Source organism: Petromyzon marinus, unplaced genomic scaffold (assembly GCF_048934315.1).
Source record: "Petromyzon marinus isolate PM22_M1 ecotype Great Lakes invasive population unplaced genomic scaffold, UKy_Petmar_22M1.pri1.0 PM_G_Scaffold_14, whole genome shotgun sequence".
Lineage (NCBI taxonomy): Eukaryota > Metazoa > Chordata > Hyperoartia > Petromyzontiformes > Petromyzontidae > Petromyzon > Petromyzon marinus.
In genome coordinates, this window is record NW_027422695.1 from 4,572,044 (window position 1) to 4,597,840 (window position 25,797).

Here is a 25,797-nt window from a genome sequence, read left to right on the forward strand (position 1 = left end):
GTGTGGAGGGGAACACCTTCACCACGGGGAGAGAGACAGAGACACGGATAGCCTCGGCTATGTTGATTGATCCTCGATTCATTACTTGGTGGAGTGAGGAAGAATTAATGCTGAGCAGATGAAGGTGGCCAGGCATGGTTCTGGTCACAGCACCACCTGTTTACCGATGGCAGTGTGTGACAGTGTCAAGTTTGTGTTTGAAGTAAAGTCTATTAATTCTGTTGAACACGGAGGTTATATCAAAACAATAGTTTATTTTTGTTTTCCTCTGGAACTCTTTGTAAGAATGGAAACAGGAGGTGAACACAGCACATACATGCAGCTGAAGTCGGAACTGTTCATCCCAGCATTCAAGGACATATGAGCCTGGATTCACACGTGAGTTGCGATTGAACGTTAATGCATTTCTGCATAACAGAAATAGTATTTTCAACACCCTTTGCTATGTCAGTCGAATTTAGCTTTCCTAAATATTCTTTTTGTAGTCAGACAGCCGAAATTGTGTGCTCGGAGTTTTGGGTTAACATTCATTTTGAAGATATGAGGGCTTCCAGGCATATTTAAGACATTTGCCCTCTCATTGTGATGAATTTGGGAAACGTTTTCACTACATCATGAATATAGTAATAAGTATAGACGTGTAAGTCACGTGTTACTGTGTATATATGCATTCCTCTGTGCCTCTAAACTGACTTGTAAATGGCGTGGATATTCTTATTTTGTCTGCAGCTGACGCTTCCTCTGACGCTTCCTCTGCAGAATTGGTTTCATGGAGCAAAGGCAGCAGCTCTGTACGACAAGTCAACAATGCGACCAGCGTGCATACAGCACGGACCGGACTGGAAACTTGACACAGCACCAGAGAACTCACACAGGAGAGAAACCCTTCAAATGCAGTGTGTGTGACAAGGCATTTGCATGGCCATCAGTTCTTGAGACCCACCAGAGAACACACACGGGAGAGAAACCCTTCAAGTGTACTCTGTGCGGCAAGGCGTTTTCAGATTCATGTTATCTTGTAATACACCAGAGAACACACACGGGAGAGAAACCCTTCAAGTGCAGTGTTTGTGGGAAGGCATTTTCACGCTCATTTGTTCTTAAAAAACACCAGAGAACACACACGGGAGAGAAACCCTTCAAGTGTACTCTGTGCGGAAAGGCGTTTTCAGATTCATGTCAACTTGTAATACACCAAAGAACACACACGGGAGAGAAACCCTTCACGTGCACAATGTGCGGGATGGCATTTACACAGTCATATAATCTCTTAACACACCAGAGATCACACACGGGAGAGAAACCCTTCAAGTGCAGTGTTTGTTGGAAGGCATTTTCACGGTCATCTACTCTTAAACAACACCAGAATACACACACAGGAGAGAAACCCTTCAAGTGTACTCTGTGCGGGAAGGCGTTTTCAGATTCATGTCATCTTGTAACACACCAGAGAACACACACGGGAGAGAAACCCTTCAGGTGCACTCTGTGCGGGAAGGCGTTTGCACATTCATCAAATCTTAATGTACACCAAAGAACACACACGGGAGAGAAACCCTTCAGGTGCACTCTGTGCGGGATCGCGTTTGCACAGTCACCACATCTTAAAGTACACCAGAGAACACACACGGGAGAGAAACCCTTCAAGTGCAGTGTGTGTGGGAAGGCGTTTGCACATTCATCTGATCTTGTAAAACACCAGAGAACACACACAGAGAAACCCTTCAAGTGCAGTGTGTGCGTGAAGGCATTTGCACATTCATCTGATCTTGTAAAACACCAGAGAACACACACAGGAGAGAAACCCTTCAAGTGTACTCTGTGCGGGAAGCCGTTTGCAGATTCATCAAATCTTCAAGTACACCAGAGAACACAAAAGCATCACAAGGAGCGGAGTCTGAAGTCAGCTTGTGAAAGTCAAAGTGCCGCAATGAGCCCATCCCTCATGAAACAAGAACCGGACGAAAATCCCAGCTTGGACACTTTTAAAGGTATAAAGGTGAAATATGAAGAGGTGAAGGTGAAATATGAAGAGGTGATGGTGAAATGTGAAGAAGTGATGAGCGAAGAAGTGAAGGTAAAATGTGAAGATGAAGATTCAACTCCAAAATGGGACCTTTACAACGTGAAGCAGGAGGAGAATTCTGACTGTGAGGCAGAGTGAGGCAACTCCCAGCAGTTTGTGGAAGTGGAGGTGTGGGTGGACTTACTCCTAGACAATACAAAGTCAAGTGGAGACCCGGTAGATGTGTAAGCCAGAGACGATGTCGCTACAATAGATGCATCTTTGTCACAGGCCTTTCATGACAAGAATGTGAAGTTGAACACTTTGTGGGCCTGTGGGTTGGGTAGATCTCTAACCAGGAGCAAGAGCCAATAAGCTCCTAAGCATTCACTGTTATAATAATTGCTTTTACATGGTGCTGGCTTAATCGCCTCAGCAACTCGGAGTTTTGTGTCGCACAAGGTGGTGGCCCTGCACCGGCCTGCATGTGGACAAGAGCCTGTCTGTAGGGGGCGATGATTGATGTGTCATCTCAGTTGTGTAGTTTGTAGGTAATGTTTAGAATTTGCTACATTTTCACTCAGACGCCAGCATGCAATGGCCTACTCGTTTTGAATGACACAATGGTATGTTTTACATACACTGAAGCAGACTGTGCAACTCTTTTTTTAAAGCTTCTTGTTAATACGATGTAATGTGATGCAGTATATTTCACTGCAGTAATCCAATTTTGTTAATATGCCTGTCAATAATTTAGAATGAATACTTGTCTGGTTTTGTGCATACTTGTAACATTTGATCTGTAAGGGTCAAACATTGAATAAGTGATGTTAGGACAAAGTGTGTGTGTTTGAAAGTAACCTGTACGGAGAACTCAGGTGAGACCCGTTGTTCTTGTGATACAGGTCAAACGGTATTTTTGTGTTCCACGAAGCATCTGGAGCAACTCATTGTCTTTGAAATAGGTGGCACACTCGGATCATTCATCAGTTACAAGGCATACCACTTAAAAGCTACACGTATAGGAGGAGGTACATTCTCTACAACACGAATTATAGTTTTGTCTTACGTGTTGAGGCCACGTGATGTGTCGAAGGCTCTCTGCCAGCTCACAGGACAGACCCAAGTGCCGTGTGCTCAATAAGATGACTGACAGAGGCACCACTGCACCGACTTGGTGTGGTAGACGCTCCGCTCGTTGTCGTGAGCGTCGCTCATCCGCCCTCCGTTGTTACTGGAGGGCGACTGCCTCCAACTGCCCAGCAGCGTGCTTCACGAGCCTCCTCCACAGAGGCCGATCTTGACACCGCTGGTACCGGTCATCGGCAAGTCCACTCAACTCCACATCCTTCTGTACAGCATCAGTCCATACATTTTTAAGAGTGTTATCGAAATGCCATGGTACAGACAGATGGGCAGATATGAACGAACAGAGCTAATACATTAATATCTCAACCTTGGTTGGAAAGCGTTAAAAAGGAATGTCTTATTTGACCTGAACTGCATATTGCTTGATTTGAGTTAAGGACAATAAAAAAAACTAATACAGAGATCGTGCACTCACATCAGTCTGGGTTAGCGCGTGAGAGGACCTCCTGTAATACTATGATCTTACCAGATACGGAGACAAATTGGCATTAATGCAGATTTGAGGCTATGCGGATGGCTTTGAACCCAATGCACCCTTCAATGGTAATGCACATAATAGAGACATGCTTTGTTCACTTTTCTAAACCCATGCTTTTAATATAATCTCAAGCAATTTTCTCTGCCAGTCATGTTGCCTGATCTTATTGCACACACACACACAAATGTCCCCCATACAGCCTGCAACAGACTTCTGGGGCAAGTGCTGTTGGTGAGCTCCTATAAACGCCGGCACGCACGGCACTCGAGGGGGAGGGTGGCCAACACCGCACCTGGCCGCCTTTGTCTCCCCTGATATTTACACACCACACTAGGAAGTCATTCAAGGCTACATCGATGTAGGGAAAACCCAAGACTGGTTTAAATATCTGCCAGTGTTGTGTGTCATGAGCAGGAATCCAATTTGGGTCACCGGGTTACGGAGTGCTGTGCGATAGCCACTAAATTACCGCTCCCCACTCGTACACAACAACAAGAACAAAGATCCCCGGTAGAGCATTAACAGACTCTAGGGGCAAGTGCTGTTAGCGAGCACCTATGAAGGCTGGCACGGCACACGAGGGGGGTGGGTAGCCAGCACCGCGCCCGGCCGCCTTTGTTTCCCGAGTGGCGATGCTCACATCACACTGGGTACTCATTTTTAGGCTGAGTCGACCTAGGGAAGGCCCAGGACCGGTTCAGATAATCGTCACTGGCGGTGTTGGCCGTGAGCGGGAAACGATCCCGGGTCTCCGGGTTCATAGCACAGCGTAGCGCTAACCGCTGCCCTACCGCTCGTACAAAGATACGCTTAAACACGCGCACGCAAATACACATTCTGTTTGACTAACACTTCTTTCAAACCGTACGTAGCCAAACGTTTCCGTTGTAGAGTTTCTGGATAATGTTTGGAATTACCACAATTTTGACCGTGACACCAGCATGCAATGACCTGTGCGTTGTGAGTGACACAATTCTCTGTTTTACATCCGCCGTGAAGCAGAACAGCGCATAATGTGGTGAATGTTACTGGGGTAGCCAAGTGTGCCTGTCGGATTTGAACTTTGAACCTCTGCAACAAATAGAGAATGCGCTACCATAATTCTGGTTCTTTCGGTAAAGTCACGTAGATAGAAAACAAAAAATAAACGAAATAAAAGATAAAAAAAGATTTTAAAAAATACAAATAAATAAAAATAATACATTTTTAAATATTAATTGATATGATGCCACGGGTCGACTGACTGAGATGACTGGCCAACTACACACACACAGTGTATACACAACAATGTCCACGTTGTTGCTGAGTTCACACACCCAAGGGAGGGGGCAATGGAAAATGAATCTAAATCAACTTAAATTGCATCCCCGCTCTGTGACGTCACCACTCAGCATGACCTCATCGGCATGAAGTGCCAGCGGGAGGTGTACTTCGCTAGTGACATCATGTCACCAAGCTATTCACACTCCCCCCAACCCGTCCACAGCGCTCTTGAGCGTGACGTCACCTCCGCTTGGGTCACTGCCGATATCAATCCAGTGCCAATCCTTATTTGGGCAAAGCTACGCCCAGTGACTGCGGTTCATTAACATAATGTGTCCGTTATTGCCGTCGGGTTCAGCAGCCACGCCCCATCCCTCGACATATGGGCCGGGCTCATTAACATAATTTATTCATATTCTTAGTTTTTTCGGTAAAGTCACGTTGAAGAGAAACAACAAAATAACAAAATATATATAAAACAATAAAAAAATTCTCACGACGTTTCGACCATAACTCAAACGGTCATCATCAGGTGTGTCGGTTTGCATAAATTTATTTTTAAAACGGCACATTTATTTATTTAAAAAAACGTTGCCGTCACGCGCAGCGATTGGCAGTTTGCCCAGGACTAGTCCATCTATTTTTTTGAAAAGAGGAGGGGGGAGACGACATTTTTTATAATGTATGCTGTCTGAAAGCCACTGTAAGCGTGAACAATCAATCAAGAACTGAAATGATTTATCAAATCTTTCCAATGATTGCTAAGATAGAATCCATCTTCTCGGTTGAAATTGTCTCTGTGCTTGTATATGTGGATAGCCTCATGAACGAATCTCTCATGGAAGCCAGATGGCTTACAAAGAACCTCCGTCTTGGAAAAGTCAATGGCATGTGAGCCTACTGAATTAGAACAATGATCTGCTACGGCCGAGGTGTTGGTCCTACCGTGTTTAAGGTCTGCTTTATGTTCACGAATGCGGTCCCAGACATGGCGTTTGGTTTCTCCAATGTAACTACTACCACAGAGGCAACTTAGTTTGTAGACACCAGGGTATTGTATGTCCGGAATCACATCTTTTACAGACGGAACCAGATCACGGATTTTATGTAATGTGTTGAAACGGACCTGGATCTTGTGTTTATTCAAGATTTTGGAGATCTTTTTTGTGATCCCAGCAATGTAGGGTAAAGTGATGGTTTTGAAAGGCTCCTCAAGAGGGTTCTTCTTCATGGTTTGAGTGATAGCTTTGCGGATTGTATAGTCGGAGTAACCATTAGCCCTAAGAGCTTGGTGTACGTGCTTGAGTTCACTGCTTATGTGTTCCTGGTCGGATATGCATTGGGCTCTATGATACAGAGTCTTGATGAGAGAATTCTTCTGTGATGGATGGTGGTGGGAATCCGGTTTCAGATAAGCATCCGTATGGGTAGCTTTCCTGTAGACAGAGTGGCTCATTGAACCATCAGGTCTCTTTTTAATTAGGACATCCAAAAAAGGTATCTTGCCATCTATTTCGACTTCCATGGTAAATCTGATGGCTGGGTGTATGGAATTGATGTGGTCGAAGAATTGGTCTAGAGCAGGCCGGCCATGTGGCCAGATGACAAAAGTGTCATCAACGTACCTCTTCCATAAGGTTGGGCGCAGAGTGGCAGTCTGGATGGCGTCAGTCTCAAATTTCTCCATGAAAATGTTAGCTATAACTGGAGAAAGGGGGGAGCCCATTGGGGTGCCCTCAGTTTGTTTGAAGAAAGTTCCATTCCAAGTGAAGTATGTATTGGTTAAACAGTGTCTCACCAGGGGGGGTACCTCAGTGTTTAGTCCTTGATGAACCAAGTCTTCAATGATTGCAATGGTGTCAGTTACAGGAACCTTGGTGAATAAGGAAACTACATAAAAACTGACAAGCAGGTCGTCTGGGGACAGGGAAATACCCTTGATTGTTGATACCAGGTGAGTAGAATTTTGTACCGCAGAGGTGGTCTTTCCAGTGAAAGGACGCAGGATTTCAGACAAAAAACGAGCTAGTTTGTAGGTGGGGGAGCTGATAGTAGAGACTATGGGACGAAGAGGTGTATCAACTTTATGTATTTTTGGTAAGCCGTATAATCTTGGTGGCCTGGCAGCAGAAGGTTTCAAAGAAAACTGTTTAGATTGATCAATTAATGCGGTTGAATCAGAAATTATTTTGTTGGTTTGTGTGACGAGGCTGTTGGTGGGATCTCTTTTTATTTTTGTATAACTACCATCGTCGAGTAATTCTTTAATTTTGTTGTTGTATTCTATTTTATCCATGATGACAGTAGCATTGCCTTTGTCAGCTGAGAGAACTACAATATCATTCCTCTTTTTAAATTTATATAATTCAAAACGCTCATCTTTGCTGAGGTTGCTAGCTGGCATCTTAGCGTTTTTGAGGGTTGCAGCGATTTCAGATCTTGCTACGTCTGCAGCGATGTGACCCAGGCCCCTGAGAGCAACGTCTACTTGGGCAATTATATCATTAACTGGTATGTGTTTAGGTGTGACTGCAAAGTTTAGACCTTTAGCTAAAACGGATTTCAGACCATCGGAAATAGAATTGTTACTGCGATTAATTACGACTTTATTAACGTCTAACTTTTTGGTGTGTGGGTCCGGTCTTTTGTTGAAGAGGAGGTTAAATTTGGAAATCAGGTTTTCCTTACATTTGGTCGACATAGTAGCAGCTGAAGAGGCAGTCATATTGTCTACATGTTCCCAATCCGATGTGGACATTATTGCCGTCAATGATAAGTGTGATTTGTAGAGTGTCTTGTCTAACTGATCTAGTTCTGTGCGTATAAGTCTGATTTTTTCTGAGATAAGAGCTAAGCTAGTTTTGAAAAGAATTCGTTTCGCATTAGAAGAAGTTACAGCAGCAGAGGTCAGTGTAAATGCGATTGGTATTACCCCAGAGTCGCGGCATCTCTTCAGGAAGGTGAGAGACTCGATCAGCTGAGCTTTCTTATCCCGGAGTTTGTTGAAGGATCTTAAAGTTATGTGAAAACCCTCCCCGTAGAGGCGATTAAATTTTGATTTAAAGCTTTCGTGACTGCAGTAATTCATATTCTTAGTTTTTTCGGTAAAGTCACGTTGAAGAGAAACAACAAAATAACAAAATATATATAAAACAATAAAAAATTCTCACGACGTTTCGACCATAACTCAAACGGTCATCATCAGGTGTGTCGGTTTGCATAAATGTATTTTTAAAACGGCGCATTTATTTATTTATTAAAAAACGTTGGCGTCACGCGCAGCGATTGGCAGTTTGCCCAGGACTATTCCATCTATTTTTTTGAAAAGAGGAGGGGGGAGACGAAATTTTTTATAATGTATGCTGTCTGAAAGCCACTGTAAGCGTGAACAATCAATCAAGAACTGAAATGATTTATCATTGGAAAGATTTGATAATCTCACCTCGTGGAGTTGCAATGATCATGAGAATGGTGAGGAATCAGCCCAGAACTACACGGGAGGATCTTGTCAATGATCTCAAGGCAGCTGGGACCATAGTCACCAAGAAAACAATTGATAACACACTTCACCGTGAAGGACTGAAATCCTGCAGCACCTGCAAGGTTTCCCTGCTCAAGAAAGCACGTATACATGCCCGTCTGAAGTTTGCCAATGAACATCTGAATGATTCAGAGGACAACTGGGTGAAAGTGTTTTGGTCGGATTAGACCAAAATGGAGCTCTTTGGCATCAACTCAACTCGCCGTGTTTGGAGGAGGAGGAATGCTGCCTATGACCCCAAGAACACCATCCCCACCGTCAAACATGGAGGTGGAAACATGCTTTGGGGTGTTTTTCTGCTAAGGGGACAGGACAACTTCACCGCATCAAAGGGACGATGGACGGGGCCATGTACCGTCAAATCTTGGGTGAGAACCTCCTTCCCTCAGCCAGGGCATTGAAAATGGATGGTGGATGGGTATTCCAGCATGACAATGACCCAAAACACACGGCCAAGGCAACAAAGGAGTGGCTCAAGAAGAAGCACATTTAGGTCCTGGGGTGGCCTAGCCAGTCTCCTGACCTTAATCCCATAGGAAATCTGGAGGAAGTTGAAGGTTCGAGTTGCCAAACGTCAGCCTCGAAACCTTAATGACTTGGAGAAGATCTGCAAAGAGGAGTGGGACAAAATCCCTCCTGAGATGTGTGCAAACTTGGTGGCCAACTACAAGAAACGTCTGACCTCTGTGATTGCCAACAAGGGTTTAGCCACCAAGTACTAAGTCATGTTTTGCAGAGGGGTCAAATACTTTTTTCTCTCATTAAAATGCAAGTAAATTTATAACATTTTTGACATGCGTTTATCTGGATTTTTTTGTTGTTATTCTGTCTCTCACTGTTCAAATAAACCTTCCATTAAAATTATAGACTGATCATTTCTTTGTCAGTGGGCAAACGTACAAAATCAGCAGGGGATCAAATACTTTTTTTTCCCTCACTGTATGTATCTTTCTCTGTGTGTCTCTGTGTTATCTCTCTCTGTCTATGTGTCTCCGTGTCTGTGTTTTGTCTCTCTTTCAAATTGAGCAATCTTTGAAAGAACGTTATCAACCAGGTGGGGTGTTGACTCTTATGTTGGCCGACTCTCTGTGTTGTATTGCATTACATTTCTATTCTAGATTTTAAAGCTTTCGTGACTGCTAGGATCCATACTCTTTGGTTCTATTGGGTAAAGTCACGTAGGTAAAAAATAAAATAACAAAAATCACGACGTTTCGGCCACAACACAAGCGGCCTTCATCAGGTGAAGGGACGAGACTGTCTGGAGGACAGCACATAATTACAAGTTACCGTTGTAATTATGTGTAAGATGTACCCTTTTTTGAGCTGCCGTTTTGTATTTACAAGAGGTGGTCCTTTTTTGAGCTGCAGTTTTGTATGTGTAAGATGTTGCGTGTTTGAGCTGCCGCTCTCGCTCTGGCCCCTCCCCCCTTCCAACCGTATTTCCTATTTAAGCTTCTGTTCATCCCTCCCCCCCCTCTCTCTCTGCCTCCCTGTCCGTCTTTCCTCCCTCCTTACCTCTTGGTGGACTTGTATATGTATTTCTACTGACCGTGTACCTCGTATTTTTCATTCTATCTATGCTGGTATCTGCAATCCAAAGGTTGAACACGAAATTTAACACTCTTCTGAAATTCGTGGTCCGCCAGGAACTGTCTAACTGTGTTGTTGGCCTGACTGGATGTGCTTCACATATTGTTTTTTCAGGTTTGTTGAATTCTAGTCTCTCATCTTTTTGTTGTATTTACCTCCGTGATTTGTTCTTGACACCTGATGAAGATCGCTTGCATTGTGATCGAAACGTCGTGATTGTTTTTTGTTTTAATATAATTTTATTGTATTTCTACATACGTGACTTTACCGAAAAAACCAATGAGTAATTTTATACAGTCACGAAAGCTTTAATTCTTTATCCTCTCCACCACCCCACCGCTCTGACCCCCCCCACCACCTCCTCTCTCTCTGCCTGCCCACCCCTGCCGCCACCCCTCCCCCCGCGCCCCTCTCTTTCCCATCATCCTCTCCGCGATCTCTCGTCCCCTATCGAGGGATTCTCCGTTCAACCGCACTCCCCGTGCCATCGATGCGGCCACCTCCAGTTCCCACAAGTGTCTAATCCTCCGACCGCCTCTGCCTTGCGTCAAAATCTCACTGCCTCCCGGCCTCCCTCTCCCCCCACGACTCTCTGCCCCCCCACCCACCCCCCCCCCCCCGGTCTGCCCCGTTCGTCTCCCTCTGGGACTTCCGCTGGTCGAGCTGTATCCCGTCTGTCCCTGACGATGAACTGCCTCAGTCTCTCCGCGACTGCACGAATTCCTCTCCTCTCCCGTCCCTTCTGCCGCCGCTCTCCATCGCAGCCCTCCAGTTGCGCTGCTCCTCCGGACACCGCTGGGCCTCCCTGTACCGTCACAACCATCGCCACCGTCACCACCGCCGTCACCATCGTCATTACAACCATCACCTCCATCGCAACCATCAGCATCGTCATCATCACAACCATCGTCATCATCACAACCATCACCTCCGTCGCAACCATTAGCATCGTCATCATCACAACCGTCAACTTCGTCACAACCATCACCACCTTCGTCACGGTCACCATTACCGATGCCGCCATCGCCACTCTCACCGCCATCACCCTCAACACAGTCACCACCTCCAACACCTTGGCGATCATCATTACCAACAATACACACGCCTGTGTTTTAACTGCAAATAACCTGAAACCGAGTCTGATGGCAAACTCCAGGACACACTCCACTCATTCACTCTCACTCTGCATGATCTCCCCCTGTTCTACAGAGTGAGTGGAGTTTGTATGATCTCCCCCTGTTCAACAAACTCCACTCACTCTGTATAACAGGGGGAGACCATACAAACTCCACTCACTCACTCTGTAGAACAGGGGAAGATCATACAAACTCCACTCACTCACTCTGTAGAACAGGGTGAGATTATACAAACTCCGCTCACTCTGTAGAACAGGGAGAGATCATACAAATTCTACTCACTCACTCTCTCGAACAGGCAGAAATAATACAAATTCTAATCACTCTCTAGAACAGGGGGAGATCATACAAACTCCAATCACTCCCTCAGTAGCACAGCAGGAGATCATACAAACTCCACTCACTCACTCTGTAGTACAGGGGGAGATCATACAAACTCCACTCACTCTGTAGAACAGGGAGAGATTATACAAATTCCACTCTTTAACTTTGTAGAACAGGGGGAGATCATACAAACTCCACTCACTCTGTAGAAGAGGGGGATATCATACAAACTCCACTCTGAAGAACAGGGGGAGATCATACAAACTCCACTCAACTGTAGAAGAGGGGGATAACATACAAACTGCACTCTCTAGAACAGGGGGAGATCATACAAACTCCACTCACTCTGTAGAACAGGGAGAGATTATACAAATTCCACTCTTTAACTTTGTAGAACAGGGGGAGATCATACAAATTCCACTCTCTAGAACAGGGGGAGATCATACAAATTCCACTCTCTCACTCTGTAGAACAGGGGGAGGTCATACAAACTCCACTCACTCTCTAGAACAGGGGGAGATCACACAAACTCCACTCACTCTGTAGTACAGGGGGAGATCATACAAACTCCACTCACTCTGTAGAACAGGGGAAGATCACACAAACTCCACTCACTCTGTAGAACAGGGGGAGATCACACAAACTCCACTCACTGTAGAACAGGGGGAGATCACACAAACTCCACTCACTCTGTAGAACAGGGGGAGATCATACAAACTCCACACTCTTACAACAGGGGGAGATCATACAAACTCCACTCACTCTGTAGAACAGGGGGAGATCATATAAACTCCACTCACTCTGTAGAAGAGGGGGAGATCATACAAACTCCACTCTGTAGAACAGGGGGAGATCACACAAACTCCACTCACTCTGTAGAACAGGGGGAGATCATACAAACTCCACTCTGTAGAACAGGGGGAGATCATACAAACTCCACTCACTCTGTAGAACAGGGGGAGATCACACAAACTCCACTCTCTAGAACGGGGATATCATACAAACTGCACTCACTCTGTAGAACAGGGGGAGATCATACAAACTCCACTCTCTAGAACAGGGGGAGATCATACAAACTCTACCCTCGCTCACTTTGCAAAACAGAAGGATATAATACAAACTCCACTCGCTATTATCAGGTAAGCTACTTTACGTAACTTTCAGCCAAGGATTATTCAATGCGCACTATAACTGCAGTTTGTGTGTTTTCATGGTTTTGGTCGAACAGTTGGTTAATATAGCAGCAGACACAACACCGTGCATTACTAGGCAAGAACCAGGCTCTTCCACGTGGGCGACCCACTAGGCCCAAACTCGTGGTCGGCGAGGCACCGATGTCCGTGTGGACGTGGAACCGTGCCTCTAACGCTGTTCTTGCCATTGTTGTTGCTGCTTCTGCTGTTGTTGTTGTTGCTGTGACACCTCTCAGCGTGGTTGTCTCTCTTTCGTCTCATTGGGCACCCTGCCTCGTTCTCTCGTCCGGAAGACTCCACCGTCCATTTCAACTGGGTGGACCCCTTGCCCTCTGAATCTGGTAAGACCTTCACACATTCGAACCTCATGGTGTGACGTCGGGGTCCCGTAAGCCCCCGGCTCTCGCATGAACTGCGTTGCGACGCCATTGTATATCTGTTGAAGGCGAACTATACCTCTCGACGAGCTTTACACGATGCGCTAATCAAAGTTTTGTTCAGTCTGCGCATTCGTCCTCGCTGCTGTGCTTGGACGACGCACGACAAGGACAGAATGATCTCAGCGCCAGGTGGGTCACGGCGTTTACGTGCGCGGTGGGGACGGAGTCGCCCAAAATAAATGAATTTCGATTTTGACTTCCGTTTGGTTCATTTCACGTCAGCGGCTCTCCGACAACATCGACCGCCACTGAGTTGTCACGTGACTGTTCGTTACTGCACCCCCCACCACCCCCCACCCCCCCTTTGCATTTTACAATTCTCACGAAGAAAAATTAGTTGCAAAGAAAAATAAAATATCATCCCAATGTCTGTGTTCACTTTCATTATTTTTTTTGTATCTCGAAACTTAAACTCAAAATGTCAATGCCAAGACAACTATCTCCCCCCATCCCCATGTAGACTGTAACAGGTTGTAGGGGCAAGTGGTGCTAGTAGCGAGCAGCAGCACCTACGGCGGCACCGCCCTCGGGGGGGGGGGGGGGGGGGGGACAGGGTCAAGGTCAGGCACGGGGTAAAGGTCAAAGTCAGGAGCATCAGGGTCAAGGTCACGAGCGGGGTGATGGTCAAGAGCCAATCCAGCTCGTGCCCTCACCCTTGGGGAGCAGGACCCCTCTGGAGGCTGCAGCTCCACGCCACCAAATCGCTGCACCGCCACCGCCGCTCCCACAACGCAGCAGGGACGTTGCAGCAGTCAGAACAAAGGGTTTGGATATCCACTGCGGTCATTCTCAATGCAGCAACGGACGGAGGCCTCCACCCACCCCCCACTTTACATCGCCGTCGGTAAATCACGCGTCACGCATTGAGACTCACACGAGCACCGTCAGTAGTGGGCGCAGTGGTGGCTGGGAGATGTTAACTACCTCGCCTGGTGTACAGGAGGTGGTGGGTTCGATCATGTCCCTGAGAGATGTTAACTACCTCGCCTGGTGTACAGGAGGTCGTGGGTTAGATCATGTCTCTGAGAGATGCGTGAATATTTACAATAAAACAAAGTTACAAAGTGGCGAGCCGGATGAAGACAAATTAAACGTAAGCGAGATAATTAAAGTAAACGCAATTATGCATGGCTGGGCCCCGCGTTGTAAAGTTCCAACCTGGACATCGATTCCCATGCTCGCTGCTACTCAACTGACATCCCTACGAGAGAGCGAGGCTCTACCTTGGTAAACAACAACAACCACCACAACAACCACGACCACCAACACGATGATAATTTCTCACCTCGGATTTCAGTGCAAGAGCGAAGCGATCGCTTCCTGTTATCTCGTGACGTCACGCGGCAGCTGCAGGTGACATGACGTCACGTCCGGGGTACAAGACTCCCCTCCCACGAGCGGCTCCATAACTGAATAAAATTATGTTAATGAGCTCGGGCCATATGTCGAGGGATGGGGGCGTGGGTGCTGAACCCGTCCCAATCAACTCGCGACGGCTTTCACGAACTCATTATGTTAATGACCCGCCAGTCACTGGGCGTAGCTTTGCTCAAATAAGGATTGTACCGGAACAGATATCGTCAGTCCATGTGTGTGTATCAGTCGCTGTGTGTATGTGTAGGTCGATGTGTTTGTGTGTGTGTGTCAGTCCAAGGGTGCGTGTCAGTCCATGTGTGCGTGTATCAGTCGCTGTGTGTATGTTAGTTGATGTGTGTGTTAGTCAATGTGTGTGCATGGCTCCATGTCAGTGTGTAAGTCAATGTGCGTTTGTGTGTCTATGTGTGTCAGTCGACGTGTGTGTGTACGTCCATGTGTATGTGTGTGTCAGTCCATATGTCTCTGTTTATCCACATGTGTGTGTGTGTAAGTCCATACATCTACTTTAGATACACATGTGTGTGTATCTAAAGTAGATCTCTGTGTGTCAGAGTCCATATGTGTGTAGGGCAATGTGTGTGTCAGTCTATTTACGTGTGTGCGAGTCTATGTGTGTGTGTGTAAATCGATATGTGTGCGTGGGTCCATGTGTGTGTATATACGTCCGTGTGTGTGTGTCTTACTCGATATGTGTGTGTGTGTAATGGCATGTGTTTTTACGTCAATGTGTGTGTGAGTTCACCTTTGTCTGTGTGTGAGTCGATGTGTGTGTGTGAGTCGCTATATGTGTGTATGTCGATATGTATGTGTAACTCCATGTGTGTGTATCTAAAGTGGATGTCTATGTGTGTGTAAGTTCATATGTGTGTTTAAGTCGATGTCTGTCTGTGTGAGTCTATATGTGTATGTGTGTGCGCGTGTAAGTCGATGTGTTTCTACGTGTGTGGGTCGATGTCTGTGTGTAACTTGATGTGTGTGTCAATCTTTTTCGCCCGGGCAACGCCGGGTACTTACCGCTAGTAAGTACATAGTTTAGTCCTTGTTCAGTGTCTACTCAGCGCTTCTTGGCTTGTCTCTTTTATTCATAAAAAATGGAGCATCTCTTGACACCGTCAAGCAATAGTCTGCAAGCATTGATGGGGCTCCATTGACCCCGATAGCGTTTCTCCATTATTGCAATGTCCTGGGTGAAATCGCTCGCGATGCTCGTTGCTCGCTGCTCCGCAATTCGGTGAGAAAAAATCTAGATGATGAGAGTGCAAAAAGTGTATCTTTAGTAACATGGTGCAAACCAAGGCTTTTGTATGCCTTGAGGTTTTCCACCGACTCCCCTGTAGTTGCCTGCCTTGTTGTTTCCGAGAAAATGTTGCCACTAACCGGAAGGCTTTCCATGCCGTCTTTTCCTTTGCCACGCAGCGCACTGTCAAATGCGTCATCCCGAAAAAGTTCACGAATCTGAGGACCAACAAAGACACCTTCCTTTATCTTCGCTTCACTTTGAGAATCATTCCACGGAGGTACTTGGAAGTTGCTTGTGTTTTGTCCATGGCTTTGACAAAGTTCTTCATCAGACCCAGCTTGTGGTCTGACGATGGGGGGTGGTGGGTGCGTCAGCAGTTCTCCTGCTGCGTTTGTCTCACCTGAAGACGGTCGCTTGGGTTGCCATTGAAATGTCACGTGATCTATTTATTTTCTACCTACTACGTGACGACTTTACCGAAAGAACCAAAGGGTATGGATTGCTGCAGTCACGAAAGCTTCAAATGAAGATTGCTGTACTTATAAATGGGTCTATTGCATTTTTTGTTATAATTATTTCTCAAAAAGGTATTTGTACTAAATTGCTGCCAAAAAACTATTTTGAATCCGTGACTCATCAAACGAGGATTCATACTTTCATGCAGATTTAAAGGTTGCTGGACCCAGTTGTATAGTGGAGGTGTTAGTCATGGCATAGCCTGAGTAAGCTGTAAATGTTGGTCTTTTTGTAATCTTCTATAGCGGACAAGTGACAATTTACTATGAAGCATCGTTGTGTCCCAAGATCTTAAAAAAACATGGCAAGTAATGTGCTGTTCAACCGAGCATGGGCAACAATCACATGCTGGTGACCTTGGCAATGGAGAGGAAAATCCCAACGTCTGTGACGGGGGCCATTCTCCATCGGAGAACCACTGTGGATTTCCACCAAAGTCTTACAGTGTTCACCAGCATGTGAACATATTAATTTAATAATTAGAGATACAATTTCAGTGATTAATAATGAAGATCAGGCAATGAAATCGTTCTGTTGTGTAGGCGCCAGGTGAATTATTGTATTGCAGAATCACGAGAGAAAGCGCCGCATTGGGAAGTCCTTTGTCCAGTAGGCGGTTTACCGTGGAGCGTGGCTGAAAATTACGGTGAACACATTAGGACTTTTATAACGCAGTCACAGACACTAGGTCCCATGAATTTTAATGGCCATTCACTGGCACTGGATGCTAAATGTTTCCGAGTACAGAAGGAACAAGACCTGCTTTCAAATGAGCTGTAACAATAAAGTAATCCTCTACAACCATTAATTTGTGTAGTGCACTGTTATGTCATTAACCTGTTTCCCTCTTTATTCAAGAAAGGGATGCCAATCGTCTCGATTTAAACAACCAACTATTAGGTTTTTGAAAGTGATACTAATTTAAAAAAAAATAATAGATATCCAATCAGTATATACACTACCGCATTTTCCCGCATATAACCCACGGGGTATACAACTTTTTACAAACAAACAAGACCCTGCGGGGTATATGGAGGTGCTGGCTATCCCAAAAATATTTTACACGTGTGACAAATCATGACTCGTTTACAGTTTTTAATGGTAGGACTGTCCACTATGCAACACTTACCTTTGACTAAAGCACTGCTGAATAAACCACTCACACTAATATTGCACGTTATCAGGTTTTAAATTATTCGAATTGTTTGTACAATGAAATGATGTTTGAAGTGGGCGTACTTTGTTTACCGGCGACGGGAGCTGGGGGAGAGGTGGGGGGTGGGCGAGGCCACGGTGTTACTGTAGTGCCGCTATTGTCTGCGCAGTGCGCAATCTACCAGTGCTAAAACTACTTACTTATCTACCAGTTACGTGTTATTTATTTATTGGATATTTACTTTTCTTACTTATTTACTGTTTTAAGTTCACTCGTTTCTGGTTAATTTGTTTTCTTTGTGCAAGTTATGATTTTAATGTTAACAATTGATAGTGTAATGTATTACAAATGTAAACTTCGTTTTAATGATGGAATTAAGCTGCGGTAACGACGTTAAATCTATGAATGCATGCGGGGTATATGGAGGTGCGGGCTGTCTGAAATTTTGATTCAAAGCTTTCGTGACTGCAGTAATTCATATTCTTAGCTCTTTCGGTAAAGTCACGTTAAAGGGAAACAACAAAATAATAAAATATATATAAAACAATAAAAATTCTCACGACGTTTCGGCCATAACACAAACGGTTATCATCAGGTGTGAAAAACCAACGGCAAGAAACATTTGAAAGAAGTGTCGGTAGAATATCTGAAATTTGTTTTACACAAAATGCTATTTTTGCGGGGTATATGCGTTTGCGGGCTATATGCGGGAAAATACGGTACCAACCTTAAAATTGTATGTCGAGCACTCTAAAAACAGTCTTACTGCCCTAGACTTCATGCAGACATGTGAAACCTGGTCGTGTGATCACATGAAAGTGATAATAAAATTACTCATCTTGCTATCCCACCTATTTATGAAAGCCACCGTCAAGGAAATAACTCCATGTGTGGAATGTTCTCAATTCCCCAACCCACCAGCAAAGAAACAACACGAAACAAACTGCTGTATTTTACATTGTCGTCAATGTTTATTTAATTACAACACCGTAACGTCACACACCACGAGAGCATACAAAAGTGGGGCCAACACCAAAGAGCAATAATACGACACGATCTAACCCAAAAACAACGTCTATTATGGTCAACATTGGTCACGGAAGCCTACAACTTCTGAATGTTAATGTAGATGTTTATTGTTCACGTTATTCCTCGTTATTAAAGAAGCCTACTACTACTGGAAGTTAAACAGAATTGCAGACGTTTTTTTTAATTGGTCACTGGGTGTTGGCCGTGGGAAGGAATCGAACTTGGGTGTCCGGGGGTTCGTAGCGCGGCACAGTGCTGACCGCTACTACAACTACCGCTCCCCACCGCTCGTTCAAGCAGCAGCAGCAAGGCAATGACGAGCGTATATCACTCGCACTGAGACTTAAACATCATGAAACTATGTCCTAATTGGCATATAAAAAAAAACAATCAAACTGTGTTGACTATGTAGATTAGTGACTGCAAGGGTTGCGATTCGAATCTACGCATCAATTAGATTTGAAGCTCAATGATACTGGTAGGAACCTCCTGGTTACACCACCAGCCCACAGGGGATTATTGTGTCCGTCCGTCCGTCGTGCATCCAAAAATGGGAGGGGTGGGGCTGGGTGGAGAGGGGAGGGTGGGGAGGGGCTGGGTGGGGAGGGTGGGGAGGGGCTGGGTGGGGAGGGGAGGGTGGGGAGGGGCTGGGTGAGGGGTGGGGCTGGGTGGGAGGGGTGGGGCTGGGTGGGGAGGGGCTGGTCACCCCGTGGTGCCCTTATAAAACTCAACGTGTAACCTACTCACGCCAGCTAGTGCCCGCCCTCACAGTCGGGCATATTTGCGGAATACACCACGTGGTGCCGCCGTTGACCCTAGCCATTGACCGAGCAACCCAACGTTCCTACCAGCTCCCTCCGCAAGAGAATGTGTTTGTTCATAAACCCACTGGACTATTTGGTGACCAGGTGGACGGCGGAACAATTTCATTCTAGGAATGGATTGCGTCGAGTCAAATTGCATTCTGAGTGTGTGGCGTGTGCCAAGTGCATTCATTGCATGTGCGATGAAGACTTGTCACACTTATCTTGAGATGGTTTCTTTACTGTAGAGACGCGTTCACTCAAACAGGCGGAGACCTCCACTGCAACAGCCCCGATTCTCCCACGCATCTCCCCAATTCCTGAACGGTCTCGCTTGTTCCAGAGGCTCGCTCCACCGGCAGATTCTACCGTCGTTACCTCGTTCCCATAGCCCACCAGTCGAACGACATCAACATCTTTAACAACAAAATCAACATCATCAACATCATCAAAATCAACATCATCAACAACAACATCATAAACATCAACAACAAAATCAACAACAACGCCACAGCCACGACTGCTCCTACTGCTACTGCGGCCGCTGCGACAGACGCCACTGCTGCCACTGCTGCCACAGCTGCCACTGCTGCCACAGCTGCCGCTGACGCTGATGCCGCTGCTGCTCGAGGAATCTTTGTGACAGGAAGTGCTCCCTGTCCCAGCCGTCATTCTTGTAGCTGGCGTGGAGCTTGCGGTGAGCCCAGAAAGCGGTGAGCAAAGCCCTCGCTGCAAATACATCCTGGCTCCATGCCGTCCTGATGCAGCACACACACACACACACAGATGCACAAAGGTAAAGACAAAGATCCCCCGTGTAGCCTTAACAGACTGTAGGGGCGAGTGCTGTTAGCGAGCACCTATGAAGGCCGGCACAGTACACGAGGGGGTGGGTGGCCAGCACCACGCCCGGCCGCCTTTGTCTCCCCAGTGGCGATGTTTACACACAGCACCAGGTACTCATTTGAGGCTGAGTCGACCTAGGAGAGGCCCAGGACCGGGACCGGTTCTAATAATCGTCACCGGTGTTGGCCGTGAGCGGGAATCGAGTCGCCGGGTTCGTAGCGCAGCGTAGCGCTAACCACTACACTACCGCTCCCCAGACACACACACAGACACACACACATACACACACACATACACACAGACACACATACAGATACACACAGACACACACATACAGACACACAGACACACACGCATACACAGACACACATACAGATACACACACAGATACACACAGACACACACATATATACACACAGATACACACAGACACACAGACACACACAGACAGACACAGACACACACGGACACACAGATACACACAGACACACAGAAACACAGACACACACAGACAGACAGACACACACAGACACACAGATACACAGATACACACAGACACACACAGACACACACAGATACACACAGACACACACAGATACACACAGACACACACTGACACACACAGATACACACAGACACACACAGATACACACAGACACACACAGATACACACAGACACACACAGACACACACAGAGATACACAGACACACACAGACACACACACACAGACACACACACACACAGACACACACAGACACACACACACAGACACACACACAGACAACAACAACAACCGCCATTCGCCACTAAGTGGTGGTGACATCACCACAACGCTTGTGCCAGGCTATGTGCACCCTGAGGCCACGTGAAGTGTCGAACGCCCGCTGGCAGGAGGTCACGGGGCAGACCCAGGTGCCACGGGTCGACTGACTGAGATGACTGGCTGATGCACCACCTGTGCCCCCTACTGTGCCAACCTGCTGTGCTTTAGCCACCCGGCGCTCCGCTCGTTGTTCTGAGCGTCGCTCCTCCGTCCTCCGTTGTTGTTGGAGGGCGACTGCCTCCAACTGCCCAGTAGCATCCTTCACGAGCCTCCTCCACAGAGGCCGATCTTGACACCGCTGCTACCAGTCATCGGCAAGTCCACTCAGCTCCACGTCCTCCTGTACCACATCACTCCATCTCTTCTCTAGCCCATGCCGCGCCCGCTTAGCCCCCTCAATCCGGCCGAACAAAAGCTGTTTCGGCATGCAGTGGCTGGGCATGCGGGCTACATGACCCAGCCATCGCAGCCTTGCCTGCCGGAGGAGCTCACCGATGGGACCCTGCCCAGATCTTTCAAGGATTTGTGAGCTCCTCACACAATCCAGTCTGGTTAAACCCGGGGATGGATCGTAGGCAGGCCAGCCTAAATGTTTCTAACTGGCGAAGATGTTCCATTAGGGGGGTCCACGTTTCGCAAGCGTAGAGAAGGGAGGGAATGACCGTGGCCGAGAAGACCTGAAGCTTAGTGCGGAGCGACAGACCAGGTAGCTTCCACACAGCGTTACGCAACCGATGAAAAGATATTGCCGCTCGACTGATTCGGAGTGAGACCTCTGCTGTTAAACTGGAGCCAGTCATAAGCACACTGCCCAGGTATGGGAAACTCTCCACTCTCTCCACAACTGCCCCATCACCGATTGGGAGTTGTGGGGGTGGAGTGTCCGATGGTACAAAATACCCAGGCAGGTGCTTAGTTTTGGTGGGGCTGATGGTAAGGCCCCACCTCTTAGTGGCACGCTCCAGTCTCAACAGCAGCGTCTCCAACTCCTCCTCTGACTGAGCAGCTATTACCAAATCATCAGCATACATAACGTGGTTGAGCAATAGGGAGCCATCCCTTGACCGCACCCGGGCATCGATTAGCCTCCCATTATATCTGTACCATATGGAGATTCCCCCGGTACAGCTATTGAAGGCTTCACGAACTACGTGGTCAAAATAGATGTTAAATAATGTGGGAGCCAGAGGACATCCCTGTCGCACCCCAAGGTGTACAGGGAATGGCTCTGACTCCTGGCCACGTAGTTTTACCCGGGCCCGCTCACCATCATGAAGGTCCTTAATGATTGTGAGCAGAGGGTCAGGTACTCCAAAAGCACGAAGAACGACCCAGAGCCCAGGCCTACTGATGGTATCATAGGCCTTGACCAGGTCAATAAAGCAGAGATGTAGGTTCGTAACGCAGTGCGCTAACCGCTACACTACCGCTCCCCACACACAGACACAGATATACACACACAGACACACACACAGGTACACACAGACACACATACAGATAAACAGACACACACAGATACACAGATACACACAAATACACACAGATACACACACAGATACACACAGACACACACACACAGACACAGATACACACAGACACACACACACAGATACACACACACAGATACACACAGACACACACACACACAGACACACAGATACACACAGACACACACACAGACACACACACACACAGATACACACAGACACACATACAGATACACAGACACACACACACAGATACACAGATACACACACAGACACACACACAGACACACGCACACAGATACACACAGACACACACACACAGATACACAGACACACACACACACAGATACACAGATACAGATACACACACAGATACACACACACAGATACACACAGACACACACACACAGACACACACACACATACACACAAAGACAAAGGTCCCCAACCGTGTAGCCTCAGCAGATTGTAGGGGCAAGTGCTGTTAGTAGCGAGCAGCAGCGCCCATGGAGGCCGGCGCTGTGGCATACCACGAGGTGGGTAGTGTTGTATATATAGGTGTTATGAAAATTGATGAAAATAATGAAAATTAAATGAAATTAGAGATTTGCAGAATTTATCCGAAATTATGTTAATTAGTGTAATTATGCGCATAAATTATGCTGATTCGAGAGATAATCGTATTAATTTATGCGAGTGGGCGTGGTTATGATAATGCAGGTCGTTATGGATTATCAGGTCGAGCCTCGGTGACGAGGATTGTGTTATGAATTGGAATAACGCAATTAATCGTATGGAGTGACGCAGGCGTTGTGAGCGTGAATGAGAGAGAGATGATTCGACTCTGCTCTTTAATTCCGTATTATCGATAAGGATACGATTACTCTCGATTGAACATTACGGATTATGTGTGTTATGGATTATGTGGTGATAGTGTGCTTATGATAGGTCCCCAGGATTCAGATCTCATACGCAGAACAATATTATGCAGAATTTCAGGAAGAATCACACACAAACCTTCTGCTTTAATCAAATTTATTTCTAGCTAACTTTCATTTTTGGATAATATGAAAACTCAATCTCGGGATTTTGGAATTTCAACACAGCGTTAACATGATACCATCACGATTGCGTTGTTTCACCTCGATAGCGGCACCTGTGGTTAATTCCCGACGCGTAACGCAATCGATCGGTTGTTGAGAGAGAGATTAAAAACATGCGAACTATTCTATCAAACCTTAACTTTATAATATGCAAACTCGTATTCTTGAATTGTTACACAACACGGCACTTGGTCTTTGATTCGTATCCAATCCTTAATACATTCTGATATGCGAAGTTATTATGCTTGAAATCGTCAGCACAGTACCACGTTGATGTTCGTTCATTGATTCATAACGATTATGAATTTAAAGCGTTCGACTGTAATACTTCTAATTGCCTTATCAACACCACTCGATGGCCACAATGCTTCGTTACTTGAATTGTCACACAAAACAGCATTCGGTCACTGATCATGCGCGGCCCTTAATGCAATTATTGTCACGTTGTTAACAATAGGATGACTGATTATTATGCAATGCTACTCGTTGACAGGGCACTCCAACCAGTATTATTCTTGGAGGCACAAATATGCGTTTGAATTCGTTATTTCATTCGTGGATACCGGCAAGGTTATGCAGAAAGACAAATATTAACGAACGACTCAAGTATTCCTAATCAACTTCTCAACGCGACTCAATGGGTGGCGATGTTTCCTTTTGAGATCCTTATCTCGGGCCAATCTTTTAATTGATTGTGGCCAGACCCCTGACAGGGAACCGGTTGAACAAGCTCTCTATCCCCGCGAGCGGCGCTCCGTGGTGAGGAGCCAAGAATTAATCCTTGTTAATGGGTCAGTTGGTAATTTATGCGGTTAGAAGTACAGCCCCAGCACAATATTACAGAGAAAAATCATGAACACTCTTAAAAACGATGGATTATTCACTCGGTCGTTGCGATGTTTCCACAATCACGGATGGTTCAATGGCTTGAGGTTTTTAGGCTTTGTTAATGACCCGTGTGTGTGTGTTGAATGGTGTGAGTGGTGTAAGAGTAGGCCAATGTTCAGAATCGATTCTTTGCGTCAAGCAGACGTCTGGTTTGTGTGTAGTGGGGGGCAGTGTATCATACGTATCAGTTGATTCTTCTTTCAGTAGTTGGTTCGGACTCGACGGACGTTGGTGAACGAGTAGATGCGTTGTTGTAGCTGAGATGACCGTCTGGTAGACGGCGTTAGAAGCACGCCCGCAGCGGCGCGCTGGTGCTCCGTCGTCGGCGGTTGTAGATTGCAGGCTCACGATTCGCTCGTGGTGGCGCTGGTGCTGGTGGCACGCTGGTGGCGCGCTGTTGGTACGCGCTGGTGCTGATGCTGGTGCTGATGGCACGCTGGTGGCGCGCGCTCCCTCTCCTTGAAGACGCGTGAACGCGCCCGTGCTGGTTCGCTGATAGCAGTTTCTCTCCACTGCTGGCTGAGCTGCTGCACGCTCTTGCTTGGCGTTGCTGGCCGCGCTCTTTCTCCTTGAAGATGCGCGAAAGCGCCCGTGCTGGTTCGCTGACACCAGTTTCCTCCACTGCTGGATGAGCTACGCCGGCGCGCGCTCTTTCCGCTGCTGTAGTATCTGACGCTGCGCTCGTGAGCGACAGGTCAAGTTTTCTTCTGCTGAGTTGAGTTGAGATGAGTCTTCTTCTGTTGAGCTGCCCCCGAGGGCTGATGAGTTGATTTCAATGCTGAAACGGCTCCTTTTTATGCCAAAAATCTCTCCCCTTCTCGGCTCCCCCTCACGAGGTGGAGCTATCTTTGATCTGATCGTATGTCGGTGGGGGGGGTTCGTGTGTCGGTGGTGGGGGGGGTTCGTGTGTCAGTGTGTATGTTTGTGTGTGTGTCATTTATGACATGGCCCTGTTCGGGTCTTTCCTCAAGCCATAAACATCAAGACAACAGACACCTCGATTCATCTCGGTGGCGTCTGGTTGTCTGATCCCTCCACCCAGAGAGAGGGGCGGGTTCCCCCCCCCCCCCCTTTTCCGTTCGCGTTCCGACGCACAAAGAAATGGTTAAGATTTTTTTTTAAGTTTAACATTTCACATCACAGTTGGTATCTTATCATACACAGTTATGATCCTGCTTGTGATTCATAGTATTTGATTTATTTCCAAGTGAAGATGCTCTTCCGAGCGTATGCATTTTATCACGTGCTGCAGGGAAAGACAAAGGTGGTCGGGAGAGGCAAAGGTGGTCGGGAGCACCTCTTTATACTTCCGACTTATTTTTCTCAAATACCATTTGGTCCCATGTTCGCCAAGACTCGTGTTTGTAACTACGTCCTCCCGACACCTCTCGGTTTTACCGAGGTTC

The 25,797-nt window shown here is 46.6% G+C and overlaps 1 protein-coding gene across 1 annotated transcript; it reads left to right on the forward strand.

Annotated features, from left to right (window-relative positions):
* The first annotated feature begins 298 nt into the window (after positions 1-298).
* LOC142910268 (uncharacterized) lies at positions 299-13,058 on the forward strand. The gene is made up of 3 exons (XM_076059969.1): positions 299-378; positions 760-1,991; positions 12,976-13,058. Exons 2-3 carry the CDS (start codon positions 770-772, stop codon positions 13,056-13,058), a joined length of 1,305 nt encoding a protein of 434 aa, XP_075916084.1. The 5' UTR covers positions 299-378; positions 760-769.
* The last annotated feature ends 12,739 nt before the right edge of the window (positions 13,059-25,797 follow it).